Source organism: Hyaena hyaena, unplaced genomic scaffold (assembly GCF_003009895.1).
Source record: "Hyaena hyaena isolate Hyena2069 unplaced genomic scaffold, ASM300989v1 scaffold_1584, whole genome shotgun sequence".
NCBI lineage: Eukaryota > Metazoa > Chordata > Mammalia > Carnivora > Hyaenidae > Hyaena > Hyaena hyaena.
Window position 1 is genome coordinate 204,256 of NW_024082220.1, and position 24,839 is coordinate 229,094.

A 24,839-nucleotide genomic window follows, 5' to 3' on the forward strand; every position below is an offset into this window, starting at 1 on the left:
ATGGATTATAGATGTATGTGTTTATCTGTGGTCACTTAGTTCTATTACTTTGATCTGTATTTCTAGACTCTGATGGAATTATAGTTTTGATTACTCGAAATTTGTAGTAAGGTTTGATGTCAGGAATTTTAGGTCCTCCAATTTTGCTCTTTCTCACATTTATTTTGGTTATGTGGCATCCTTACCAATTCAATATGAGTTTAGGAGTCAGGATTCCCATTTGGGCAAAGATGCTGTTGGAATTTTGCTGAGGACTGCATTACTCTTTCTATTGCTCTGGGGAGGACTCACATTTTACGGTCTTCCAACCCACAAACATTTTTTTTTTTAATTTTCCTCAGCAACTTTATAGTTTTCACTGTGTATAAACCTTCCATTTACTTAGTTAAATTTATTCCCATTTGCTTTCTTGCTCTTATAAATGGACTTGTTTACCTACTTTCCATTTGTCGATTGCTACTGTACAGAAATACAACTGAACTATGAGTGCTGATATTATATTCTGTAACTTCAATGAATTCTTTCTAAATATAAGATTACTATAAGATTATTTCTAAATATAAGATCATGTATTATGAATAGAGATGGTTTGATTTCTTTTCCCATTTTGACACTTTTTATATATTATTCCTCTGTATTTTCTCTGGTTAGAACTTCCAGTACACTGTTGACACATGGTGGCAAAATGGGGCACACTTGTTTTTTTCTTGGTATTAAGGGGAAGTTTTCAGTTGTTCACCACTGAATATGAAGTTAGCCATGGAATCTTAATAATACCCTTTTCCAAACTCAACAAGTTCCCTTCAACCCTATTTTTTGAGTTTTTGTTGGATGCAGTGTTCTGTATATATCTGCTGAATCTAGCTGGCTTACAGTGTTGCTCACTCCTTTATTATTGATATCTGGTTGTTCTATCCATTATTAAAAAGGGAATATTGAGGTCTCTAACTAGTATAGAACTATCTCCTCAATTTTTGCTTCAAAAAATTGGGGGCTTTGTTTGTTATGTACTTATTATTTATAGTTGGTTTACCTTCCTGATGGATTGGCCCTTTTTTCCAACATATAATGTCCTTCAACATCTTTGATAACAATTTTACTTAAAGTCTATTTTGTCTGATATTTTTGTACCTACCCAGCTAGGTTTCATTACTATGTGCATGGAGTATCTTTTTCCATCTTTCCACTTTCAACCTATTTGTGTATCTGAATTGAGGTCTGAGGTGCCTGGGTGGCTCAGTCAGTTAAGCACCTGACTCTGGATTTCGGCTCAGGTCATGATCTCACATTCTGTAAGTTTCACCCTGCACTGGGCTCCGTGCCAACAGTTTGAAGCCTGCTTGAGATTCTCTCTCTCCCTCTCTCTTTTTCCCTTCTCCCACTCACACTCTTTCTCAAAATAAATAAAAACTTAAAAAAAAAATAAAGTGAGCCTATTGTAGACAGAGAGGAATCAGTTTTAAAAATTAATTTCTTTGTCTTTCATTGGAGAGTTTATGTACATTTCAAGTTACCACTGGTAAGAATTACTTTTAACATCCGCTGTTTGTATGTCTAATATTCCATTTCATAATTTCTCCCTTCTTTGGGTGTCTATGTGTGTGCATACCATGTTGATTGCCTCTGTATTTATTTTTCTATTTTCAAGTTATTTTCTGAGTGGTTATCCTGGGAATTGCAGTTTATACATTAATAATATTTGAATTTCAGTTGATACTAACTTATCTTTAATAGCATACGCACATTCTTATATAGTCTCCCTTTATGTTCTTATTGTCAAGAACTATATCTTTACAAAAGATATGAACAGAAGTTTCATACACTCAAGAGCAAATTTTTGTTACTGTTTTATACACTTGTTCTTTAAGACATGAAGGAAAAAATGAGTTAGAAAACTAAAATATAATAACTACCTTTTATACTTAATTATGTAGTTACCTTTCTTAGCGTTCTTTATTTATTCCTATGACTTTGAGAGATACTGCAGTTTCCATCCATTTCAGCCTGAAGAACTCCATCTGGTATTTTATGTAGGCTAAGTCTGTAAGTATAAGAACTCCCTCAGCTTTTGTTCATCTAGGAGTCTCTTAATTTCACTATCAATTTTGAAGCATAATTTCCCTGGTAGGGAATTCCTGGTAGATCCTTTTTTTAATCTTTCAAACATGTCAGGAGACCGCTTCCTGGCCTCCACAGCTTCTGATGAAAAATAGGCTGTTATTAACCTTCGAGAATCCCTGTATATGAGAAGTTGCTTCCGTCATGCTACTTTCCACTTTTACTCGTTTGTCTTATAAAAGATGACTGATTACGTGCTTGCCAGGCATCTCCATGCATTTGTCATTGTTGAAGTTTTCTGGATGTGAAGGTTGTTTTTGATACATTTAGGAGGTTTTCAGCCTTATTTCTTCAAATATTCCTTGTCCCCTTTCTTTTTTGTCCTTCCCTTCTAGGATTCCTATTACGTGTATATCAGTATTCTTGATAGTGTCCCCAAGGTTTCTTAGTCTCTGGTCATTTTTCTTCTTTTATTCCTTCCTTATTCTGGCCCCCCGCCCCTTTCTTCTGCTCGCGCTTGCTAATTTCAGTTAACCTATGTTTAGGTACACTGATTCTTTATTCTTATTGTCCATCTGCTGATGAACTCTCTAGTGAATTTTTAGTTTTGGTCTCTATACTTGCTTAACTCCAGAATTTCTATTCCTTCCCTTTACTATAATTTCTATCTCTTTACTGACATTTTTTATTTGTTGAAACATTGTTCTCCTACTTCTTAGTTCTATTCTATGTTTTCCTTTAGCTGAGGATGTTCAAGCCAGTTTATTTAAAATCTTTATTTAGTAAGTGGAATGTCTGAAACACCATCCTCCTCAGTAAGACCATCATTAACCTGGTAATCATGCTTAAGATGTACGATCTTAGGGTATCCTTAGATGTCTGTAGTGAAGTTGGCCTGCTCAGAAGCAGCCACTGTGGTATTCTTTGTAACAGTAAGAAATTGCAAAAGACCCATATTTCTTCATTTAGAGAATGTTCTAATGAGGACCTAAAAAAGCAATTATCTCTATGTTTACTAACATGAGAACAACTTCAAGACATATGGTATGTAAATAATTCAATTTGCAGAATAAAATATAAATAAAATATAGGGACATGAAAATATTTACTGAAGAATATTTTTAAAATCACATTACAATATATAAATGCATTTTTAGAAGATATGCACTAAAGAGAACATCAGTTCCTGAGGAAGACAATCAGTGATGGTAGAAGATGTGAGAGGGAAGGGATATTTTACTTCTTAGTTTCTAAACTGCATCCCTGTGTGGAACTGAACAACAAAAATATATGCTAGAGATGGGGCGCTTGGGTGGCTTAGTCGGTTAAGCGTCCGACTTTCACTTAGGTCATGATCTCGCGGTTCGTGGGTTCGAGCCCCACGTCGGGCTCTGTGCTGGCTGCCAGCTCAGAGCCTGGAGCCTATTTCAGAGTCTGTATCTCCCTCTCTCTCTGACCCTCCCCTGCTCACACTGTCTCTCTCTCTCCTAGAAATAAATAAAAAAAATATTTAAAAATATATATATATGCTAGAGAGTTTAGTACAAAAGAAAAAAATAATAACATTTAACAATAATTCATAAAATGAAAATTGAGCACCAGCCTCTCTGATGACAGAAAGTTCTACTCCTATATCTGGCTAAATTATAAACATTTTTATCTGAAAGATGTATGGTATGAGAGTTTCTAAATGAACACCATGGTCTTTATGAGACGGATGTACTATAAATAATTCAAAAAACACTTAGTGTTATATAAGTAGGTTGAGTTTACACTTAACCAATTATGTTAAAACAAAACACCCACTCTATTCCAAGATATTAATATTTTGGAGTCAGAAGCACAATGACTCCCTCATTTAATGTGTAAAACCAGACAAAGCAAATTTCCATCAGTCTTATTTCCCAGGGTTTCTCAGGTACTTGTGCATAATAATGCACTACTTGCATAGTAATCTCTTTAATCCTGGTTTATATGAGCTGAAAGGGCATCCAGAAGGGGTCTCTGAAGAATCCTTACTGCCCAACCTCACAGACACCACAGAACTTACTCCCCACCTCCAGTCCTCACCTGGGAAGAAAATCCTTCACAGCATGACCACCTAAAAGGAGCATCTTCCCACGTTCCACGTCACTGGGTCACAGTGAGATGGAATCTGCATGGAGATGAGATGAGACTGGGAGAAGGCCTGGGAGTGAGTAAACAATTTAGGCAGGATGCCTCAGAGACAAAGAAGATTAACAAGTCCAAAGTGTGACATATTAGGAAGAAGAACAATCAACGAAAAATAGGATTTTACCTGGAAAAGAGCCATTCCTCCTTTCTTCCCTCTTCTGGTCTTCTTTCCCAGGTAAGGTTATACTGTGTGACCAAAGGTATGTTGTTTTATGTTTCGAATCAACATAACCCCACCCTCTGCCACAATATACATATGGGGAGAAACTTGCTATGGGAAAAAGTCCTTTACTGCCCACTGCAACAGGAGCGATTGGGGGACAAGAAAGTCCTATATGAAGGCCAATAAGTGCATTTTTTACCCACTCCTTCACAAAGCCCTCCTCTGCTGAAACCTACACATTTTACTGCAACTGCATTGTCCACTGTCTCCTTGCACTCAACCAAAGGGAATGGCCTCATTCAAGTTCTTGGCTCCTCCCTAGGCAGCCAGCATCCAAGGAATAATTGATGCAGGACACAGAAGCCTGTGCATGCCATCAATATGGAACAACTCTTAAGGGCCATCCAAGCTCCAGAGCTCCCTGGTAACTAAGAGTTTAGATCTTTGTCTTGATAGTGATGAGAAGCCGTAAGTAGGTTTAATGTCAAGAGATGACACCATCAAGTTTTGAAAATTTAGCTATGATACAGAGAGGGTGGAGCTGACAGAGGCATATCCCTGTCTCTGAGACTACACTCCTGCCTTCTTCTTAGTGGTTTCATTATTTTTGGAACTGGGTCACATTGTAAACTCCAACTGTACACCACCTCCCAGAAAATTTCCAAAGACAAACACACACCCAATTCTGAAAATTGTTTCAGGGATCAAATTCTTGGTCTATTATCACCACGAAAAAGATGAGGGCACCGGGGCTCAGAGGGGGAGTTATTTACCAAGTTACCCGTAAGAAGTCAGAGTAGAGTAAGCAGAACGGGGTGTAAGTAAATGCTGAAATGGTGGCCTGGACGGGCTTAAGTAGAAAGGACTTATCCTAATTCCAGATTTCTGTGCATATTCCTGAACAAGAGAAGCTTCTGTTTCATGGGTTTAATCAAACCCAAGCATTTAATTCTACTTTTCCAGGAAAACTATATGAAATTACAAATTGCTACTAGTCCTGGAAAACATGAAAAAGAGTCACCTGTGGAGACATGAGATCTGAGCAATCTCTGCACCATAAATGAATGGAATCTGGCGGAACAAAGTTCCACATCAACACAGCCCATCCTTCAACATCTGTACAGGAAAGACAAAGGAGACTTGAAGAGAACATCTACTTAGCTGGAGAATTCATCTCAGAATTCAGGAATGTAAAAGATCACCTATGGGAAAAAGAGAACTGCTGAATATTAAATTAACTGCCTAAACAGGTTTTGAGTGTTAAAAGATTATGAACAACCTTAACTGATGTGTAACAAAATACTTTGAAGTTATGTACTGGACATCAAAGAACAATTCCAACTTGTGAAAAAGTAGACAGCACGTAAAACTCATAATCTGAACAGTGTAAGTAAGAGGGAAAATAATTTGGAAATTCAAAAGCTATCCAGTGGATTCTTGTGATTAAAGATAAAACAAGTGTGGGGATACATTCAAATTTAGAAGAATGCCATGAGCCACAGAAAAAAGAGGGAGAGATAAACAGTACTGTTAACAACGGCCACTGCAAAAAGCACCATGTGGTTACAGAAAGGCTTCCCCCATCAACTGACTGATCGGCCTCTGATCTCTAGATGAGTGGGGGTTGCAAATGGAATGATCTTCTGATGCAACACTTAGAAAGCGCAGAAGCCTCAAACACCAGGTTTCACAACTCTCGTTCTCCTCTACATAGCTGAAACAGTTCACCAAATTTTAGATGAACGAGGTCATAGGGCCACAAATCAGTACTTCACAACGTAATACTCCATATCCAATCAATTCATTGCTCACCTGGGTTTGGGTCCTGTGCTTCGTCCCACACCACCACGTGTTTTGTTCTCTGTATGAGTCTCTTTGTGTCCTTGTTTCTCTTCTGTCTTTTTTGTCCATTTCTGTGTCCCTCCCTCGCTATCCTCCTCCAACAGTCTGACCCCGCTCTGCAGCAGCCTCTGTTTCAATCCCCGCAGTTCTTTCTCTCCGAACTTTCTGATGACCCTCTGACGCTGCAGATCTCTGCGTCTTTCCCGCCATCTCTGTCCCTACTTTGCCCTCCCTGCGGCGGGGCGAAGGATCTGCATCCACCTCCCTGGTGACGACTGTGCCCGACGCGGTTGGGGGTGAGGGCAGGGGGGAGGGAGACTCAGCAGTCAGAGAAAGGTTCTGAGCAGGAAAACGACAGGCAAGGCGACTGAGGTCTGTAAGGGCCCGAGGCAGAAAGGCTGGGCCAGAACCTGTCCCGGAGAGAAAACCAACGCAGACGCGCGGGCGACACCGACCGACGGGGCTCGGAACGTCTTATGGCCACGCCCTGAGAGGCGAAAGGGACGCCCTCCCTGCGAGGCGGACCAGTAGTTTCAAAGATTTTACCGAACCAGGGGACCCCCGAGACCTGGGGGTGGAGGCGGGGCCTGAAGAGCGCCTCCAGGGCAAGAACCATAAAAAAGGAGACTCACTCACCCGAGCACGCCGGCTGCTCCCCTCGATCGGCTTCCGGGTCTGCAGGAAAGCGCGCGTGCGCGTCCTCCGTGTCCCTAGGCCCGGGCGACCTCGGGGCGGGGCCGGGGCGGCGGCGGCGGGGTGGGTGGGGGCGCGGCCCGGGCGCGCTGAGTCTCTTGCTTTGCGCCATACCAAGCCCGCTGTTCGGTTCTGTGTGTCGTTCCTGCCCGGCGGTTTCCGGTTCTGCTATGGATTCCTCCCGGTCCCGTCAGTGTGGTTTGGAGCCAGACTGGGAACAACGTTAGGGAAGGGCGGGCCGCTTCTGTTGGGAGCCGCGGTGCTTGCCAACTTGAGCCCGGTGCCCGGGGAACATTTGTAGCGGGAGGTGGAGACGCGCTCCAGCGAGGGGAAGCGGAGCAGCGAGGGGACCTGGGGCTGGGGGTCCTCGTGGGGCGACAGAGACCCGGGCAGTGACAGCTCCTTGTTTAACGAAGCAAAAGCCGGGGTGGTCAGTGTCGGTGATGGACGCCAGAATGCGAAATGCCAAAGTCTTCTGTGGGAACGTGCAGTTTGTTACTAACTGCTTTTCTTTGAATGGTCACTTCTGCTCCCCATTGGCTGTTCTGTTCTCCTGGGAGTTCCAGCCCAGGCCGGAGGCTGGGGGGTGAGGGTTGGCACGCTGCTTTAAAGAAACAAACATTTCTGCCTCTATGGGTTGTTCATCAGTTTTTCTCTCTTTAAATTTGATATTCGAACCCACATCTCTCTAAATGAATTCTAAATCCAAACGCCTTTGAGAGCTTGAAACTGGAGTTGCTCGCCCAGATCACGAATCCCAAATGTCAGACAGGAGAGGTTAAAAGTAGGTCAAGCGGTGATTGTGTGATCTTGTTATTCTGAACCCCCAGTCATATTTCTATGTGATGTTTCCACTGTTCGTTTTCAGTCACAGGAAGAGAGAGTGATATTTACCAGCACGTTTAGGATCAAGCAGCCGGTATGTTAGAGGCACACAGAGCCTTTAAGTTCTATCATCTTGGAGTTCCTGGGGCCAATCACGATGTCCTGCAAGACACTCAAGAAGCAGGTGGTGCCAACGGATACACCACTGGCCACTCTGAACATACAAAGCAAGTTTGCATCAAAATTCAATGAAGACTTCATTCAACCCTAAAGCTGTCAGCAAGCTACTTCTTTATTTTTTTATTTATTTATTTATTTTTAATGTTTTATTTATTCCCAGGAGAGAGAGACAGCGTGAGCAGGGGAGGGTCAGAGAGACAGGGAGTCACAGACTGAAACAGGCTCCAGGCTCTGAGCTGGCAGTCAGCACAGAGCCCGACGCGGGGCCCGAACCCACGAACCGCGAGATCATGACCTAAGCGAAAGTCGGACGCTAAACCGACTAAGCCACCCAGGCGCCCCAGCAAGCTACTTCTTTAAAGACTATGAGCCAGAGGTTGGCTATAATCAGGTGCTTAAGAAGCAAGTCTTAGGAAGGAATTGAGCCATGTTTTAATTATTTTTTACTGCATTGACTTATCTTTTGTTTGGCCTTTATCTTGCTGTAGGATGTGAAAAATAAGACCATTTATTGTCATTTTTATAGGAATCTCCATTTCCCAAATACCAAGCATCATTAATGTTATACCTACTGTAGTTTTTGCTGGTTATTAACTTTTCTTATGTACTTTGGCATACTTATGAATTGTTAACTTCACTGATCTAATAGTCTCTTCATAAATAAACATCTCATAAGGATAACCATGCTCATTTTTGGGTTTTTAAGAGTTTTTGTGGGTACTCTTATTGATTCATTATTCTATAAGATTTTTGCAGTAACATTGTTAGTTCAAAAAACTAACTGATGGTATCTATGTCAAGAACCAATTACATTTATAAATTAACTTAAGAAGAATTGGTTTTCTTATAATATTGAATCTTTCTTTTTTAAAAATTTTTAAAGTTTTTTTTTTTAATTTATTTCTAGGAGAGAGAGAGCGTGAGCAGGGGAGGGTCAGAGAGAGAGGGAGTCACAGACTCTGAAACAGGCTCCAGGCTCTGAGCTGGCAATCAGCTCGTGGGGCTCGAACCCACGTGGGGCTCGAACCCACGAACGGCGAGATCATGACCTAAGGGAAAGTCGGACGCTTAACTGACTAAGCCACCCAGGCGCCCCTAATATTGAATCTTTCTATCCAAGAGCATGATGTAAATTTACTTTCATTAAATGTATTTCAGGAATGTTTTATTTTTTCCCATATAGGCTTTACACATTTTATTTGATTCATTCCTAGTTAATTTCTCTTTTTTTAAGCTACTTATTTATTTATTTAGAGTGCAAGAGAAAGAGAGAGGATGAGGAAGAGGGATAGAAGGGGAAACAGAGAGAAAGAGAAAGAGAGAGAAAGAATTCCAAGCAGACTCCATGCTCAGCATGGAGGTAGACGTATCACTACCTAGGCTGAAATCAGGAGTCTGGCACTCAACTGACTGAGCCATCCACATGCTCATATTTCATTTTAGGTTACACTATTTTTTTTAAATATTGATTTATTATTTTTGAGAGCGAGCGAGAGCACAAGTCAGAGAGGGGCAGAGGGAGTGGAGGAGACACAGAATCTGAAGCAGCCTCCAGGCTCTGAGCTGTCAGCACAGAACCTGACTCGTGGCCCAAACCCTGGAACCATGAGATCATGACCTGAGCCCAAGTTGGACACTGATCTCACTGAGCCACCCAGGTGCCCCTATTTTATGTCACACTTTTGTAATTGCAGGCTCTGCAAGTATAACTCATAAATGATTGTTTGTTGTACATCAGCTATTGTACAAAAATATTCTATTACGGGGTACCTGTGGAGCTCACTTGGTGGAGTGTGCAACTCTTGAACATGGATCATGAGGTTGAGTCGCATGTTGGGTGTAGAGATTACTTAAAAATAAAATATTTTTTAAAAAAATCTATGTGCAAAAAGGCTATTGTTTTTGTATATCAGTACTATAACCTTACTGAATTGTTTTTCAAAGTGGATTTTTCTATGTGTTCCTTTGTGTTTCCAGTGGTATACTTGTATCATCTGCAAACACAGTTCTACGTCTTTCTAATTCCTATGCCATGTTAAATAGCCCTGGCTAAACCTACAACACAGTGATAAATAAATAGGCCAGGTGATCATGTCCTTTTTTTAGTGTGGTTTCTTGCCTTACTGGAATATCTCTAGTGCTTCCCTATGAGCAAAGTTGGGAAGGATCCTAAAGAAAGTCCTAATTTTGAGTGTTTAACATTCATACATGTTGAATTCTTCCAAATAATGCTTTTGTAACTATGAGTAAGATTTCTTGATTTCTTTTTCTTTTATTGTTTTTTTTTTTAATTTATTTTTGAGAGAGAGAGGGAGACAGTGTGAGCAGGGGAGGGTCAGAGAGAGGGAGTCACAGAATCCAAAGACAGACTCCATGCTCTGAGCTAGCTGTCACAGAGCCCGATGTGGGGCTTGAACCCACGAACCGTGCGATCCTAACCTGTGCCGAAGTCAGACGCTTACCCAACTGAGCCACCCAGGCGCCCCTTGATTTCTCTTTTTAAATATGATGAAGTAGATGAATTTCCTAATAGTGAATCATTCGTGAATTTTAGACACAAATTTCTTTGCTCATTATATTTTTATATGATTTTTCAGGGGGTTTGGCTATATTTATTCTACATGGTACCATCTGTAGGAAGAGGTGACATCATTCTGTGGTATTCTTTTTGGTACAAACTTCAGGTTGTTTCAGTATCAGAATTTTATGTGACGTAAAAAGATAATTTGGAAATTTTAATTCCTCTCTGATGCTCTTGAATTAAGTAAGTAGCATTAGCTTACCTTCTATTTAAAAGAATGGAAGAATCTGGCTGCTACTCTGATCTGGTGCTTTTATTTGTGAGGGACTCTGATAAATGTCTTCCTCTTCTCTATGGATATTGGTCTGTTTGTACTCCTTTATCTTACTGAAGTCAATTTTGATAAAATGTATTTTCCTAGAAAATGTCCATTTTATATAGGCTTTCTAGTTGATTTGAGTTAGGGAAACAAAGAAAATATTTTTTAACCTCACTTCTTGGCATCATGTGTTTTCTTTGCATTTACTGAAAATTGAAAATGTATTGCACTTACTGAAAATTTTAAAACTAGAAAATCCTTCTTGGGTCATTTGTAGGAGTCTTTCTCTCTGTCTATAAGTTAAATGGTGGTGGGAGTTCGGTCTGAGAAGTAACAAAGAATTAGATTGAGGTAACAGAAATTCTCAAAGAAGCACAGAATCCAGTGAGGCACGTGTGCTTCTTTGCTGGTCTTTCATGGCTCAGACCTCAGCATTTCCTCCGTTCATGTGATGCCCTGTCTGCTTCTAGGAATAATGGAAACGGAAGTCTCTCTCAAACACTCCAATGGTCCCTTTGGATATGCTCACTAGAAACTTCTAATAGATCCCGGTAATTAAAAAGTTTTTCAGGGGCGCCTGCGTGTCTCAGTCTGTTAAGCGTCAGACTTCGGCTCAAGTAATGATCTTAAGGTTTGTGGGATCGAGCCCCACTTCGGGCTCTGTGCTGACAGCTCGGAGCCTGGAGCCTGCTTCAGATTCTGTGTCTCCCTCTCCCTCTGCTCCTTCCCCACTCATGCTCTGTCTCTCTGTCTCTCTCTCAAAAATAAAGAAACATTTTTTTTAAAGATTAAAAACTTTTTCAGAACCATTCTCAGTTCCCCAAGTATAGAACTATCATTCCCACTACAGCTGACATGATGATTGCAATTCTTTGGGGAGGCGAGGTCACAGAATCATTAACCTGTATCTCAGGATTTGGCTTCCTCCCTCCCATACATGCTTTGCTAGCTACTTTACACACAGTTCCCAGTCCTGGCATCTGGAGGGAGTCTGTTAGTATTTTCTAGGTTGGTCTGAGAGCACAGTCTCTAAGGTTAGGAGATGCACAGGAATCTGGGTAGGTGAGCATGTCTGGGAATAGAGTCTCACTGCACAGGCTAAGCTTGTGAAAGAGAGGCTAAATCAATGCATGACTGCTGCTAAATGTAATTTAACAAAATCCTCGTTGAAGGGATTCTTGGTGTTTGATCCATGTGCTAGCAGAGTCTGAATTTTAAGATACTTCAGTATTATAATTTCAGGGGCACCTGGTGGCTCAGTCGTTTAAGCATCCAACTGTTGATCTCAGCTCTGGTTTTGATCTCGGGGCCATAAATTCAAGCCCCATGCTGGGAATAGGCAGCCTACTTAAAAAAAAAAAAAAAAAAAAAAAGATTATACTTTTAGAATTAATCTGCTATTCAATATAGTGAGCAAGAGTCACAAAGACATTTTCAGGAGCAATATTGTGATTTCTCTAAAGGCAAGTGCATGTGATAATGAATATGATGGAACTAATTGAAATACAGCAGAAACAGCATGACTGAATGGGAAAAGCTCCAAAATACATCAGCCCCTTCAGTGTCCTGTGTGGGGTGTTCTACATGTTGGTTAATATGTTTTTTCCTATGTATATGGCTGGCAAATGGAATCACAAAACTATTACCAAAAAAAAAAAAAAGTGATCTGGGATATTGTTGTGCTTCACAGTATAGAAACAAGGTCACAGGCTCATTAGATGCAGCAATGATATTTTTCCATGACATTTTGTGTTTGCGACACACGACCTTGGCCAGGAACTCCATGGTTTTTCTCCTTCAGAGGCACAACGCATCCATAGAAACAGTCTCTCCCCCAGACCCTCCTGTGAAACCAGAGCCACCCAAAGCATCCCTGTTTTGGTGACCCCCTTTGTGTCATTTTATGTCGTTTCTTCCATCATTTATGTTTACTTGGCTCTCTTGGATAATTCTAGTTGGTGGCTGGTGTAAGTTGCTGTGCTAATCACTGCATGTTTTCCAACTATTAGCCCCTTTGTTCTCATGAACCATGACCCCAGCATATTCAGGCTGCACTGTGCCTGCTGTGGAAGAAATACATAATTCCCTCATCTCATCAGGGAAATGTGAATTGTCTCCCACCTGTTCAGTCATGGATGCACTGAGACCTCAAAGAATGTTAAGAACAATTATGAGCCAGTTTCATTGCAGAGAGAGAGGTGAACGAGACACACTGACACCAGCCTGATATGAAATAGTAAAGAGCATGGTGCATGAAATCTTCTGTAATCAATATGTGTGTAGTTATATAGTTGTGTTTTTATTAATGGTAACAGTGAAGTTAAGATTCCCTAAAACAGTCCTGAATTACTGTGAACATACTGGAAATATCTTTGAATGTGTAATTTTAAATTGAGATATTAAATTTTCCCAAGATGTACCTGAGATTGGGATTGTAAATCCTGATTTGTGATGGAAATGGCCTGGGGTGAAGGTAGAAGAAAACCAAGTTTTACTTATTCCTGGCTTTGGAGGCTATGTTGTGAATGTTATGCCTTATATCTAAGAGAAATTGGGGACATTTGAAATAGGATAATGCTTATGGAGCAAAATGAGTGCATGAAATTATTTTCTGGTCAACATTTGAAGAATAAATTATAGGGGACAAAAAGAAACATATGAAGAGGTGTCAGATGAATCTTTCAAAAGGTGCAGGTGGGAAGCAGCCAGTAAAAAGATTGGGTATGTTGGGGGGCGCCTGGGTGGCTTAGTCGGTTAAGCGTCCGACTTTCGCTTAGGTCATGATCTCGCGGTTCGTGGGTTTGGGCCCCGCGTCGGGCTCTGTGCTGACTGCCAGCTCAGAGCCTGGAGCCTGTTTCAGTCTGTGACTCCTTCTCTCTCTGACCCTCCCCTGCTCACGCTGTCTCTCTCTCTCTCCTAGAAATAAAAAATAAAAATATTAAAAAAAAAAAAAGATTGGGTATGTGGGAAAAGACTGAATGGAATTTTGAGATGTTTGTAGATTGTTCTGTGTTAAGTCTTGATGGCAGTTGGTGAGAAAGAAATTCAAGCTGGACTTCCAATGGCTTTTCCAAATTGAGGATACAAGAGGTTAAAGAGGACCATTTTATCAAGCTTGGTTCAGGAGATGGGTAGCAATTTGAAGCTGGAGTATATGAATATATTATGTTTAAAAGGGCATAGTATCACTTTTGAAATCACCACCAAGGAATACAGACACCTTTAAAATAAAAAAAAAAAAAGTATTAACTATACAACTATTTTAGCGGCACATGAATGGCTCAGTCGGTAGAGCAGGCATCTCTTAATCTATGGATTGTCACACTGAGCCCTATATTGTGTGTAGAGATTACTTAAAAATAAAAAAATTTAAAAAGAAAGATTTTAGGGATGCCTGCGTGGCTCAGTTGGTTGGGTGTCCAATTTTAGCTCAGGTAATGAACTCACATTTCGTGAGTATAAGGTCTGCATAGGGCTCTGTGTTGACAACTCAGAGCCTGGAGACTGCTTTAGATTCTGTCTCCCTCTCTCTCTGATCCTCCCCATTCGCACTCTCTCTCTCCCTTTCAAAAAATAAACAAAAAAATTTTTAAAGAAATATTTTAATCTTATTTTAGTCAATAAATCATAACCATTTTCAAGTTTTTTAAGGTAAACATTTTAGTCTGGAATAACTTTAGATTTGCAGAAAATTTGTAAAGATAACACAGAGAGTTCCAAAATGTCCCTCACCGATTACCCCCAATGCCACCATCTTAACTTTACTATGGTTCATTTGTCAAAACTAAGGAACCCAGATTGGTATGTCATGGTTAACTAAACTCCAGACTTTATTTACATTTCAACTGTTTTGACACAGTCATTCTTCCCGATCAGCATCCAATCCAGGATTTCACATTACATGCAGTGCTCTGTCTCCCCCAGTCTCTTCTGCTCAGTGACATGTTCTCACACTTCCCTTGTTTTTCCTGAAAGGTATGAGGAGTACTGGTCCCTCACATTTTAGAGTGCCTCTAAAGTTGAATTTCTCAATAGTTTTCTTTTTTCTTTTTTTAAGTTTATTTATTTGAGAAAGAGGACAGGTGAGCAGAAGAAGGGAAAGAAAGAATCCCAACCTGGGGCTTGATCCCAAGAACTGTGAGATCATGACCTGAGGTGAAATCAAGATCAGTCCCTCAACAAATTGAGCCACCCAGGCAACCTGAAGTTCTTCTCATGGATAGACTGGGTTTATGGGTTTTTGGGAAGACAATCACATCTCATCACAGCATACAGTCTGAGGGGTTTCATGCAAGAACACAATTTACTTTAGATGATGTTAATCTTAATCAGTTAGTTAAGGTCTTGTTCATCAGAATCCTCCTCTGATGAAATTACCATGCATGCTTTCCACACTGTATTCTTGGGAAACTCTAAACACAGCCCACAGTCAAGTGTGTGTGGTGGGGAAGGGTTGGGGGTTGGTGCCTGAGGGTAGAGGTGGGCTGTTGAATTAAACTCCACATCCTGGAGGACTAAGTAATCCCATGTATTATTTGCCATTCTTCTTATGTATCACGTCTCCCTCATTTATTTATTCAATTAGTTACTCATATCAACATGAACTCATTTATACTTATTTTATACTTAGTGTTATAATTCTATGCAGTGCAATTTATTTTGTTACTTAGGTTGTTCAGGCTTTGGTCATTGGAAGCTGTGGTATAAAATACACACTCAGGGGGTGCCTGGGTGGCTCAATCAGTTAAGCATTCAGTTTCAGCTCAGGTCATATCTCACAGCTTGTGGGTCCAAGCCCCACATTGGGCTCTGTTTTGATAGATCAGAGCCTGGAGACTCCTTCAGGTTCTGTGTCTCCCTGTCTCTCTGCCCCTCTTGCTCTTGTGTGTATGCATGCGCTCTCTCCCAAAAATAAACACACACACACAAACACACTCACCTGGTCTCTGTCTTGGGTTCCTGACTCAGAAATCTTTAAGATTTCCTGAGTGGTAGGAGTGTCTTTATTACACTAAGGAGGCAGCTCTGGGCAGGGGTTCCCCACAGAACTTCACAATGGGGGACTGGACACCTTTGAAACCCAACTACATGATTGGATGGAAACACACAGCAGCCCAACCTATGGGGAGAGGAAAGAGGCTGGCTGGGGATGGAGTTTAGTCATACAGCCAATGGTTTCATCAACCATGTCTAGGTAGTGAAGCCCTGATTCAACACCTGGAGAAGCTCCTGGGAGCTTCTTGGTGGGGGACAAAAGCTACTGTGTGGGCAATCCTCCCAAACCTTGCACTATGGATGCCATCATCTGGCTCTTTACTGCTATCCTTTACATTAAAATGGGAAATGACAAAACTAAATGAATTTAGGAGTGAGTTTGCTGTCTTTTATTCCAGGGAAGACAACCCTTGGTTTGGGGGAGGACAGAGCCTCACATGCAGGGAGTGGAGTGGTCTTCCTGAGGGATTTGGGGCAAGATTGAGTTTTAGAAGAGGCAGTGCAGAGACAGGGCATGATTGGCTAGGAGGTTGGGGATTTCCTTAGAAGACCAGCAGGTGCTGTGCTCTGGGGTAAGTTCAGGTAGCTGAAGCTGAGTTGGAGGACTGTGCTTGGTGTATGCTTGGTTTCTTTGCTGGGTGTCATAGAGCAGACTGATTAAGGTTTAGATTTGTGATTTGGGTTGGGCCACTAGAGTGGCCTCCATTTTGATGGGTCCCGATATACAAATTAACTTTATCCACGATTGTCATACACCTAGCACTTTGCAAGTTCTTTGAGTCTTCCCAGCAAATATTGAAGCCCAGAGTTCGGAAGAAGCCTTAAATTTATAGTTGGCTGGAGATGTACAGAAGGTTTGGGAATGCCTGGCTCGTGACTGGTGTCTGAAGTGGGGGCTGTCCTGGGAAAGACTTTGCCCTTAACTTGTGGGATCTCTACTAACACCAGATAAAGTCAGAATTACATTGAATCACAGTTGGTGTCAGAGATTTGGTGACAGGGAGCTGGAGCTCTTGCAGGTTTGGCTATTATGTCCCTTTGATCTGTCCCCACTTTTTTAAAACTACTTCCTTACTCTTAACATTCTGTCACTACAAGATCCTTCAGGCTCATCTTGTATTTTCCCTGCTCCTGCCATAGAATCAGCCATAACTCCAACAAGTTTATTATAGTGTTATTTATTATAGTGTTAGAAAGCTGGATGTTCTTGCTACTATGATGTCAGTGCTGTTAGACCCTGTGAGTAGACCGACCTGGGAACCTGTTCACACACAGATCTACAGTTTTCTCATTATCTCTCAGTTTATATGCATATCTATAGCTAAATCTGTGCTCATACTGATGTCCCTGACTCTGATCCCATACTTCAGGGTTCATGTTAGCCCTTCCCCCCTACTTTTCTGTACCTATCTGTGTTTATCAAGAACTATGGCCTCATATGCCTTTGAAGAGTTTTGCATCTGATCCTCCATGCTCTCACACTCTCTGCATACGACCTATAACCCCCTCCCCCTGGCCTCATTTGGACCCTGCTCTCTCACACACCTGCTACCTTCCAACTCTGCCCCGTTCACCTGCCCCTGCAGTGGCAAGGCTCACAGCACTTTAAGATATTGCACGTGGTAAATATCGTCTTTGGGGCTGTTGCAGGGATGGAAGAAGTGAAAAAGATGCAAAGTGCCCCCATTGTCAGACATCCAAGATCAGGAGCTTCCTTTATTCTTCCAACATGTGAACACATTGTTGAGACACACATGTGCCTGCAGACTGAATGTAATTACATAAACGGGACCAGGAGTGTGGGAGTACGGGCGAGTGTGTGTAAATGTGTGTGCTTGTATTTCCCGAGTGTGTGCATGAGTATGAGTTTGCTATGGAGTGTATGTATGTGAGTGTGTAAATGTATACAGCTGTCTATTTGAATGTATGTTACACATATGCATCGGTTTGGTCTGTGTGTAATGTTTCTGTATGTCTGTGTGTTTGTAAACTAAGGGATGTCCACCATTATGACTCTAGTCTCTGACTTGGATATGGGAGTATTTGATTATGTATTTTTGTGTAGTGAAAAAAAATGGATTAAGATTCTCGTATCATCCTAGTAAATGTATCCCTTTATGATTATGAAATAGATTTCATTAACCCTGGTCATGTTACTCTTTAATTAACTTTGATCTTACTATAGCTACTCTATTTTTAATAGTGTTTCTGTTTATCTTTTGTGCAAGAATTTACTTTGTGTCCTTAATTTTTGAAGTGGATTTCTCTTAGGAAATATACATTTGTCTGTCTTTAAAAAATCCAATTGACAGGGGTGCCTGGTTGGCTCACATGGTTAAAGGTGTAAGACTGTTGATTTTAGCTCAGGTCATGATCTCACGGTTCTTGAAATCGAGCCCTATGTTGGGCTCTAAACTGACATCTCAGAGCCTGCTTGAGATTTTCTCTCAACCTCTCTCTCTCAAATAAATAAAACTTAAAAAAAAATCAGTGGCAATTTTTAAAGGGGCCTTTAGACTGTTTCCTTTTAGATATTACGTAGATTTAAATTATCTTGCTAATGCTTTCAAAATGTCTCTTTTGCTCTGTTCCCTCTTTTACTGTCTTTGAAGTAACAAAATTTTTACAGAAGATGATTAGGCCTTTCTACAGATATACTTGTTCCATGGAAACACACTGATCATTTTAATTTTCTGTGGAATTTAACACCTAAGGTTGGCTAACCCTCAAAATAGAACTATTTCTCCCTAGTGTGAGTTTTCGTATTGTAGTATATTGAGAGAATTGGCTAAACTAACAATCAGCTTCATTAAACGTGTAATGTTTTTGTCCAATATGAATTCTTTACTGTTTCCTGAGGTGAAGATCTTGACACATTTGTATGATTACCATGTTATGTGAATTCTTTCAAGACCAAAAAATTGCATATTTTTTTAATCACTAGAAGTCTGTACCTCTTAATCCCACTCACGTATTTTACCCCCCTCCCCAAAATAGTACATTTTTATAAGGTTGATCACACTCCTTCCATTTGTAAGGCTTGGATAAGCCTTTCAACACATTCCATTTATGTGCTTTGTTTCAGAGATTTATATTCTGATATCAGGGGAGGTGTGAGCCCTGGTTACAAGCTTTGCCACATATGTTAGTTTCATATGGTTCCTCTCCATGATGGAATCTCTGATGCTGAGTAAGACTTGAGTACTTGCTCATTTTATTTGCAAAGTTTCTTTCTCCTATGAGTTTCTCCTATGAGTGCTTTGAACAAAAGCACTACCACACAAAATAGTTTATACTCTCTTTTCACTGTGTATTTTCTAATGCCTTGTAAGTTTTGCAAAATTGGGTAAAAGCTTTGCCACACTCATTACATTTATAAGGGTTCTCTCCAGCATGGATTTTCTTAGGCTGAACAAATGCTCCAAAGGTTTTACCACAATTGCTACATTTGTTTCTCTCCAGTATGAGTTCTCTCATGACCCCAAAGGTCTGAACGTTTGATAAAAGCCTTATCACATTTATTACATTTATAAGGTTTTTCTCCCTTATGAATTCTCTGATGTCTCATAAGGCTTGAACTTTCGATAAAAGCCTTGTTACACACATTACATTTGTGTGGTTTCTCCCCACTGTGTATTTTCTGATGCCTAGTAAGGTTTGCAAATTGGGTAAATGCTTTGCCACACTCATTACATTTGTAAGGTTTCTCTCCAGTATGGATTTTTCTATGTTGAGTAAGATGGGAGCGCTCAGCAAAAGCTTTGCCACAGTCATTACATTTGTACGGTTTCTCTCCAGTATGAGTTCTCTCATGACCCCAAAGGTGTGAATGTTTGATAAAAGCTTTATCACACTTATTACATTTATAAGGCTTTTCTCCTGTATGAACTCTCTGATGTGCCATAAGGCTTGAACTTCGGATAAAAGCCTTGTCACACACATTACATTTGTGTGGTTTCTCCCCAGTGTGTGTTTTCTGATGCCTAGTAAGGTTTCCAAATTGGGTAAATGCTTTGCCACACTCATTACATTTGTAAGGTTTCTCTCCAGTATGGATTTTTCTATGGTGGATAAGATTTGAAAGGTCCGTAAAGGCTTTGCCACAGTCATTACATTTGTAAGGTCTCTGTCCAGAATGAATTCTCTCATGACTTACAAGGTTTGCGCTTTTACTAAAAGCCTTCCCACAGTCATTACATTTGTAAGATAGTCCCCTGGTGTATGCTCTCCTGTCTTGTGTAGGTAACAAAGGATATTTAAAAATCTTCCTAGATTTATTCCAAATGTTTTTAGTACTGGGAGGAATTCTTTCAAGTGGTGAGACTGAGGAACCACTGCTGACACACTTCTCAACTGGATTACATCCATACATTTTCTCCTCACTGTGAAATCCCTGCAGTTCAGCCAGGTGTGCCTGCAAACTTAATCCAATTGTATTTTCCAGGCAGTTCATGTATTGGTTTCCAGCACCACTCAGGTTATTGTCCAGTTTTAACAAATTCCTTATAAATGGCTCATCATCCATGAAATACTGGTATGTATTATTTCTTACAGAAACACTCTGCTTTTGAGGAAGAGTAACTGAGGACTGATTAAGTTGCCAGTCTCTTCTACAAGTGAGATTTTTGTTATGGGTCAAAAGCACTTCTTTGTAATTTCTTGCATCATATCCCCACTGACTCTCAAACTCATCCATAGTTTCCCAGACTTCCTTGAGATCAAAATCCTTGATGCCATGGCTTTCATTTTTCTCCAATATCACTAAGTGGTAAGATTCTCCTTTATTAATGTCTTCTGTTGGTAATAATTCCTTGATTGGAAATCCATCAGAAGGGCTTCCTATCAAATAGAGTTGGAAGGGAAATATTTTATACTAAATTCCATAATTACACAACCAAATAATACTTTATACTGAACTCAGGAAGTTTCTCAAGTATGGTCTTCAAACACTATTGTTAAATACAATGTTTTTAAGTTTTCTTTCTATAAAATTTTCCATATTAATAATTTCTCTGATTTTAAAGTAATTTTTCTAAACACACATTATACACTATCCATATTTTTTGGCCATATAACTGGATAATGAAATGAAGCTTCATGATTAGAGAGTGCATCTATACACTGGCTATTATACAACTGTGCATGAAATCATTGGGATGTCTATCTTCCTTAATTCTTAATCTTTAGAAAAATGTGTTTACCTGAACACGATATTTCATAATTCTGTGATGCTCAACATATCTTTCATTTCTTCTACTCTGTGTTCCTTATGGAATGTAAATTCTGTCTTTAGTTCTCCAGGAAGAATTTTTTAGAATTCCAGAGGCACTTATTTTGTGTAACTGTGGTTAGTTATTAACTTAACCTGCTTGATCAATTTTTAGATTGTAATAGATTGGTTAAAATACGATGTTCTTTCATCATAGCCTCATACATTATTAAACATAAAAACATGCCCTACTACTAACCATCAAATCAAGCTGCTGCCCTGAGCAATATGTATTGTTTATGAATATGAGTCTTTCTGCAGCGTGGGGAGGGAAACTAAGGTGCTTGGATCCTCAAAATTAATATACCAGGAGATAGCAGTATAGTTCGTTTAGCTCAATGAAAAATCTGAGTAAAGGCCAGGACTTGGATTCAGAAAATCAAGAGTAAGCACAAGGCAATGTGGGAATATGGCTTGTGCTTGCACATTTAAGGGAATATGATTGTATTATAAGTTAAATGCTTGACCTTGGAAAAGGTCAAAACTTAAATGAACTGACTGCCTGAATGCTTAAGGGTTATTTCAGGTATGCAGAGTACTCGTTCTCTTCCAAGAACTACTGAACCAAAAGCACAAGTACAAGATCACAGAATCAGGTATTTATGAAAATTCACCATAAGGTTTCTTTTTTATCCCCAACTTTAAATAATTTTATTGTCTCTGGGCCTTATCTTTAAAGATGTCAGTGAAATTTGACTTTCCTAAGAATTTAAGGATTTAAAATCCTATTTCCCCAATTCCCAGATTGTTATTTAAATTCTAGTTAGTTAATATAGCGGGTAGTATGGGTTTCAGTAGAATTTAGTGATTCATCACTTACATATCACACCCAGTGCTCCTCATCACCAGTTCCCTCCCTTAAGCTTTTCTAAGTTCTACAATCACCTAAACAAGCAGGAATGCAGAACTTATGAAGAAAAGGGAAATTAGAGTCTATCTGCCACATTATGAAGCCTTTCCATTCTCAATCAAAATGGCTGCCATCACTCCCTTAAGAATAAGGATTTGAAACTCCTATGATCAAATCAGTGGCTCTCAATAGAAAATGCAAAGACATAAAAAGTAACTACCAACTTCTAGACGGAAGCTATCCTCACCCAGGAAGACCAAGTTCCTGTAGTTCTCCAACATAACGTTCCTGTACAAGGCTCTCTGAGCAGGGTCCAGGCACTCCCACTCCTCCTGGGAGAATTCTATGGCCACATCCCTGAATGTCAACCGTCCCTGAAATGAAAACACATTTCACCAAATGAACAGGGCTCATGTTCTTATTTGACACAAAATTAAAGAAGCAGAGATGTGTAAAGACAGACTTGGCTGGAGTGAGTGCTCTTTGATCCATATAAAATAATTTTGAAGAGCTACAGTTAACATAAGTACCATTTGGTGGCATTTAGTGCATTTACAATGTTGCACAAGAATCGCCTCTGTCTAGATCACAAACATTTTTATCATCCCCAAAGAAAATCCTTTACCCATTAAGCAGGTGCTTCCTATTCCTCAGTCCCTAGCAACCACTCTGTTGATTTTAGATCTTTTCATTTAAATGAAATGGGATAAAAAAAATGTGACCTTTTGCATCTGCCTTCTTTCATGTAGAGTAATGTCTGCGGTTCATCCATGATATAGTATGTATCAGTGGTACATTTCCTTTCTTCTGGCTGCAGAGTATTCCATGTCAGGACTAGACTATATTCATTCAACTACTAATGGGTATTTGGTTGTTATGACCTTTGGCTAATATGAATAATTTGCTATGAACTTTGGAGTACAAATAAGAGTTTGAATACCTGTTTCCAACTCTTTTGGTTATATTCCTAGGAGTGGAATTACTGGGTCACATGGTTCAATTTTTTGGTCACTGGGTCAATTTTTTGAGAATCTTCCACACTCTTTTCCACAACATCTACAACATTTTAACATCAATGTGTCATGACTCTAATTTCTCCACATCTTTACCAACACTTATTTGTTGTTGTTGTTGTTGTTGTTGTTGTTGTTGTTTTACAATAGTCATTCTAATGGGTGTGAAATGATATCTCCTGGTGGTTTAGATTTTGCATTTTACTAATGACTACTTTCATCGAACATCTCTTCATGTGCTTGTTTCACGTATCTTGTATGGATAAATGCCTATTCAAATCTTTTGACCATTTATAAGTTGGGCTCTTTATACTTTGTTGTTGATTTGTGTAAATTCTTCATACATTCTAGATTCTAGACCATTAGCAGATATGTGATTTGCAAATTATTTCCTACCATTTGGTAGATTGTGTGATCATGTCTTTCAGTGCACAGACATGATTAATTCTGATGATGACCAATTTATCTACTTTGTCTTTTTCACTTATTCTTTTGGTATCATATATAAAAATCCACAATCAACCCTAAGGTCATGAAGATTTATCACTATAAATAGTGGATGCTCAGTTCTATCACTTTGATATATATTTCTTGCCTCTACTCGAATTATACATTTGATTACTTAATGTTGGTGGTAAGATCTAAAGTTGAGAATTCTAGGTCCTCCAATATTTTTTTTTAAAAGTTTGTTTGTTTTTGAGAGAGAGAAAGAGACCGAATGTGAACAGGGGAGGAGCAGAGAGAGAGGGAGACACAGAATTGGAAGTAGGCTCCAGGCTCTGAGCTGTCAGCAAAGAACCTGACGCGGGGCTCAAACCCACTGACTGCGAGATCATGACCTGAGTCAGTCAGATGCTCAACCAACTGAGCCACCCAGGTGCCCCTCCAGTATTTTCTTTCTCACATTTATTTTGGATATTTGGCGTCCTTACCTATACAATATTAGTTTTAGAACCAGGAATCCCATTTGGGCAAAAAAAAGGCTGTTGGGATTTTGCTGAGGACTGCATTACTCTTTATATAGCTCTGGGGAAGGACTGCCATATTAAGGTCTTCCAATCCACAAACACAGGATATCCTGACATTTATTTAGGTTTTCTTTAATATTCACCATCAAATTTGTAGTTTTCAGTGTGTATAAATCTTTGATTTCCTTTGTTAAATTTATTCCCATTTTTCTTGCTCCTGTAAATGGAATTGTTTACTTGCTTAATTTGTTGTACACTACTATATAGAAATACAACTGAATTTTGAGTGCTGATATTTTATTCTGTACTTCAATGAATTTATTATCTTTAACAGTTTGAGGATTCTTTATTTCTAAATATGAGATCATGTATTGCACGGATATAGTATGATTTCTTTTCCAATTTTGACCCATTTTATTTATTTTTCCTCAGTATTTTCTCTAGAAATTCCACTAAGTGTTAATATGTGATGGCAAAATGGGGCACACTTGTTTTGTTCTTGGTATTAGGGGGAAGTTTTCAGTTGTTCACCATTGAGTATGATGTTAGCTATGGAATTTTAATAATACCCTTTTTTAGACTGAGGAGGTTCCCTTCTACTCCTAATTTTTGAGTTTTTGTTGGATGCAGCATTCTGTATATATCTGCTGAATCTAGCTGGTTTACAGTGTTGCACAGTCCTCTATTATTGATGTTTGGTTGTTCTATCCATTATTAAAACAGGAGCATTGAGGTCTCCAGCTGGTATAGTAGAACTATCTCCTCCATTTTGCTTCAAATAATTGGGGGCTTTGTTGTTCTGTACATATTGTTTATAGTTGTTTTATCTTCTTGATGGATTGGCTCTTTTTTCAATACATAATGTTCTTCAACATTTTTGGTAACAATTTTACCACTTAAAAACTATTTGGTCTGATATCTGTATAGCTACCAAGCTAAGTTTCATTACTATCTGCATGGAATATCTT

At 39.6% G+C, this 24,839-nt stretch overlaps 1 protein-coding gene across 1 annotated transcript in view; it reads right to left on the reverse strand.

Annotated features, from left to right (window-relative positions):
* Positions 1-24,839, reverse strand: part of LOC120226096 (zinc finger protein 665-like) — a 73,064-nt gene that overhangs the window by 42,877 nt on the left and 5,348 nt on the right. The window contains 2 exon segments of the mRNA XM_039224305.1: positions 19,222-20,610; positions 22,111-22,264. Coding sequence (XP_039080236.1) covers positions 19,222-20,610; positions 22,111-22,264 — 1,543 coding nt within the window.